General features: G+C 59.4%; 1 protein-coding gene across 1 annotated transcript in view; it reads left to right on the top strand.

The window, feature by feature from the left end:
- LOC103601376 (CUGBP Elav-like family member 5) overlaps positions 1–4,918 on the top strand; it is a 39,643-nt gene that overhangs the window by 17,002 nt on the left and 17,723 nt on the right. The window contains exons 2-3 of the mRNA XM_008585779.1: positions 2,977–3,028; positions 4,699–4,889. Coding sequence (XP_008584001.1) covers positions 2,977–3,028; positions 4,699–4,889 — 243 coding nt within the window. The remainder of the gene's footprint in view (positions 1–2,976; positions 3,029–4,698; positions 4,890–4,918) is intronic.

Genomic DNA, 4,918 nt, shown 5'->3' on the forward strand with positions numbered 1-4,918 from the left:
CGCGGGGTGGGGCGGCCGGGCCTCGGAGCTCGGCTTTGGAGTGGGGGCGCTGGGAAGGAGGGGGCTGCCCCCCTGGCTTCTCTGGGCCAGACCAGGACCCCTCTCCCCGCCGACAAGCTGACCCAGGAGGGGGAGGGGGCCTCCCCGGAGGAGGCGGAAGGTCCCAAGCTCAGCGGCCGGCGGGCAGAGGGGGAGCAGGTACCCCAGGCCCCGAGAGTGGGGTGGGAGTGGAGGGTGCAGTGATGGGGGCACATTCTCTCCCCGTGGCCGCCCCTCCCTCTCTCCCTCGGCTCATCCATCTCCAGAAGATTATATTTAAATATCTCTTTTGTGCAAGGCAGGAGCTGGGCTCGCCCCTAAGAGGCGGTTTCCATGGCAACAACAATTGCCAGCTTCCGTGTGGTGAATCAGCGTTGCCATGGCAACCCCATCCTCATCTGCCCAAGGTGCTGGGAGGGGAGAGGAGGTGAGGGCCAGCGGAGGCGGAGTGGGAGGGGGTGGGGCGGAGCAGGAGGCTTGAGCTCAGGTGACCCCCATCCTCTTCCCCCACCTCCCCTGGCCACCCCAGTCTGCCCCCAGCCCAGAAGCTGGTCCCATCTGGTTGCAATCATCTCCCCTCCTGCTAGCAGGGCGTGGTACCCAGGTGGAGGGGTCCCGGTGTGTGTGTGTGTGTGTGTGTGTGTGTGTGTGTGTGTGTGTGTGTACACGTGTGGGGTGAGGGGGATCTGGCTGACTGGGTGGGGGAAGGGAGACAGGGGTTTAGCACTTTTTCCAAGTGGTCAGGGTCCCTCTGGTGGTGCGGCTGGGCAGCAGGAATGTCGGGCTGGGAGAATTGGAAACAGTGGATCTGAGAGGCTGGGGCAGATTCTGGGGATCCCAGGGCTGAGTTCAAATTGAGGCAGCCCATAGGTGTGTGCCTGGGACATACACTTAGAAAGGGGGAGGGTCTCAGAAGGGGGAGGGAATCAGAGTGGGGAGGGGGCTCAGAGGGGGTCTCAGAGTGGAACAGTGGATGTAGAGCTGGGACACGGTCTGAGAGAAGGGGTGGGAGTTCAGAGGGGAGGAGACTTTGGGGGTTCAAAGATGCCAAGGGGGCTCTACTCGTGGGAGTGGGTGGACAGATCTCTGAATCTGGAGTCCAGGAAGCCTTCACCTGCCCTGACTTTGGACAAATCACTTCTCTCCAGACCTCAATGCTGACATCGATAAAATGGGGTGAAAACTGTGCCTGTCTTTGAAGCTTGCTGGGCAGCTGTGCTGTGGTTAGAAAAGCTGATGTTTATCAAGTGCCTTCTCTGTGCCACGCCTCCAAAGTCAGAAGTGTAGAAAGAGCACTTTGCAGCCCCCCAGGGCTGAGGGGACGTGAGGACCTATTCAGAGATTGTCTGATCTGGAGAGGGTCTGGGGCCAGCACTGTGCCTTTCTATGCTGGTGGAAGTTGACCACTTCCTTCTGGCCCATTCAGTTCAGCAAGTTCCTCTGATTCCTCCATATACCCAGCTCCACGTGGGGCAATGCTGTGGTTCCCAGTCTGGAGGGAGACAGAAAGATACAGACATGTCCAGCTCTGATGCAGAGGAAGGAGCCCAGAGGGGTAGAAGGATTGCCTGCATGGGGGCTTTTGAGCTGGGGTTTTTTTTTGTTTTTGTTTTTGTTTTTTGTCTTTTTTCCGTGTCCGGCAACGGATCGCAACCCTCAGTGTCGCCCCCGTACCAGACCGGGGACCGGCAACGGGATTGCAAACCTCGGCGTTGCTCCCGCACCTCGCTCAGCCAGTGAGCGGGAACCGGTCTGTATGTGGGATCCGAACCCTCGGGCGGGAGCGCCACCACGCTTCCCAAGCGGCGCACTTATTCAGTGCGCCACCAGGCCGACCCCTGAGCTGGGTTTTGAAGGATGAGTAGGAGTTCACCAGCGACACCAGTTTAGGAGGAGGATTCTGTCCCAGGACCAGTGGACAAGCAAATGCCTTCTGTACTCCCACACCCCTCAAGTCTGTTTTTAGATATCCAAATTAGCCCATACCCAGGACTGGGTATGTTGTGGGGGTGGGGGGGGAGGTGAGGGTGAGGGAGGATTTCTTCCACTGTGTGTTATTTTCAGTGCCTGGAGTAGGGGACAGAAGTGTCCAGAACAATGAGTCCAGACAGTAGGCTGGTCCACTCAGGTGTGACAGTCCTCTCTACTCAAAGCTCATGGGATCTGTTTAAAAGTAGCTGCCTTGGTGTACCAGTCAGCTACTGCTGCATAACAAACCACCACTAGTCATTTTATTTGTGTTGATTCAAATTCAGTCATGTTTCTGTGGGTTTAAGTTTGGTCTGAGCTCAGCTATATGGTTCTTCTGCTGGCCTCTCCTGGGGTCATTCATGCAGCTGCTGTCAGTTGGGGCTTGACTGGAGCTTGCTGGGCCAGGACAGCCTCACTCCCACATGCTATCTGGCAGTGGGGCCTCTCTCTCCATGAAATCTCTCCTTCAGTAGCTCACCTGGGCTTGCACACCTGGCAATCTCAGGGTTCTGAGAGGGCAAGAGTGGAAGACGTGAGGTCTCCTGAGGTCTGGGCTCAGAACTCTCACTTAACTTCCACCATGTTCTACTAGTCAGAGCAGGTCACACAGCCAAGTTTAGATGGCAGGAGTAGAGGAATAGACTCCAGTTCTTGACAGTAGGAAGTGCAAAGTCACATCATATATAGGGATGGGAGGAATTGGCCACCTCTGCAAACAATCTGTCACATTTGGGGAGCCAAGGTGGCTTTCTGGAAGAAGGGATTTTCTTGTTGGGTTTTGAAGGCTAAGAGTTTGCTAGACAGGTCCCACCCCGTAGGTAGGGCCATATGTTATTTGGCTTAACTGGGGTGTGTGTGGGGTGGGTGGGGTGCTGAGGGTTGGTGGTGGGAGGGTTAACAGTGGTGCCTGCCCCCCCCCCCGCAACATTACAGACCTTGACTTCCCCCTCCTGCCTCTCTCCACAGATGGCGCGGCCAATCCAGGTGAAGCCTGCGGACAGCGAGAGCCGCGGAGGTAGTTGTCATCTGTCCGCGTTCCCAGGCTGGGGGTTGCTGGAGGGGTGCAGGAAGGAGGGCAGTCCCTCCTACATCTCACCCCTGGAGGGACAGTGGCAGAGGCCTGTGGATCTGTGACTGGCTGCCGTGTGTTCATGCGTGCGTGTTTGCACGCATGTGTGTATGTGAGTGTGAACATCTGGGTAGGCCTGTGTGCAGACATGTGCGAGGATGTGCCCCCGTGCGTTCGCGTTGCTGCAGCTATGCACACGAGCACGCATGTGCAGCTGCGTGGTGGGGGCGTCTTCCCTTCGGTGCGTGGGCGCGGAGCTTCGTGCAAGTGGCTTGACTATTGGAGGCTGGTCGTCTGGGCTGGCATTGTGGGTGTTTCCGTGGGGCATGATCTCAGTGTGGGGGCGTGATGCTCGGCTGTCCCCAGTGAGATCCAAGGCTCATTCCTGGGGACTTTCATACCCCGTCCCCACCTTGGGTGGAGGGGGGCTGAAGAAGAGCGGCCAGACTGGGGGGAGGGGAGATGTGGGGCAGGGCCGTCAGGACCCCGGTGTATGTGTAGGAGCCTGGTGCAGGCCCCCCTGGGCTGGAAGCACTTTCACACTCTCCACCCAGGCTGCCAGTGTGGGTCGGGGAGTAGAGAGGTGGGGTCTTTATGTCTCTATCTCGGTCTCTCCTGCTTTATCTCTGTCAGTCTGTCTCTGTCCCTTTATTTCTTTTTCTCTCTCTCCCTCCCACCCCCTGTATCTCTGTTTCTTCTTTTTCTCTCCTGTCTCTCTGGTTCTCCGTCTGCGCCTCTCTCTCTCTCTCGTCTCTTACTGTCTCTCTCTATCTCTGTCTCTGTCAGTCTGTCCCTGTCTCTCTCTCTCATCTGTCTCTTTCTCCCTGACTCTCAGTCTCTCTGCTTCGTTTCTCTCTCCCCCTCCCACCCCCATGAGTGACAGCTGCTGGAGAACGGTTTCCATAGTAACCCCCTCACCATCCCTGAGAGATGAAGCTGCCACGTTCCTGATTACCGCGGAGCAGCGCAATTACCCGAGGGGAGAGGCTGGCCCAGCCCCTGGCCTCGGACGTGGGCAGGGCCCAGCGGGACTCCAGCCAGGGCCCCACCCCAGCCCCACCAGGTGGGGGCCCCAGGCTCCCTAGGCACCTGGTCCTATGCCCACACGTGCCCTCACTCGTTCCAGAGACATTGATGGCATGGCCCCTCCTGAGCCCCGGCAAGGTTGGGCAGGGGGCTCTGCTGGGCACCGTGAGGCTGCGGGGACCAGGAGCGCACACCACCGTCTGGCAGATTTAGGGGGCAGACAGACAGAAAGGGACCTAGGCCCGGCAAGGCAGCTCCTAACCCTGGCACCATGTGTGGGCTCTCCGGGTGCACAGGAGGGGAAGGTCATCTTTGCCGGAGGTAGCCAGGGAGCAGAGACCCTGAAGGATCGAAAGGACGGCATCCCAGGCAGGGACAATGCGTGCTCACAGGCCTGGCGATGGGACTGTGCAGGGCACTTGCGGGGGGAGGCATCAGGGCAGGGGTTGGGCGTGGCTCTGTCCTTCCTCGCACGCGCAGAGCAGGGGTCGGCAGGGCCCAGGCGCCCCCTGTCCAGCCTCCCCTCTCTGCTGGAGGGACGGGGACGTTGGGGCGGCTGGGGACTCGGCTGAGGTGGATGTCTCCGCCCACAGGGGACCGGAAGCTGTTTGTGGGGATGCTGAACAAGCAGCAGTCAGAGGAGGATGTGCTGCGGCTGTTCCAGCCCTTCGGGGTCATCGACGAGTGCACCGTGCTCCGGGGTCCTGACGGCAGCAGCAAAGGTGACAGGACGGGGCGCCGCCGCTGGGAGGGGCGGGGCTTGATCTGGGGGCAGAACATGTGGGCGGGGCTGCGGGGTGGGGCGGGGCCTAC

Source organism: Galeopterus variegatus, unplaced genomic scaffold (genome assembly GCF_000696425.1).
Source record: "Galeopterus variegatus unplaced genomic scaffold, G_variegatus-3.0.2 Scaffold3708, whole genome shotgun sequence".
In the NCBI taxonomy this organism is placed as follows: Eukaryota; Metazoa; Chordata; class Mammalia; order Dermoptera; family Cynocephalidae; genus Galeopterus; species Galeopterus variegatus.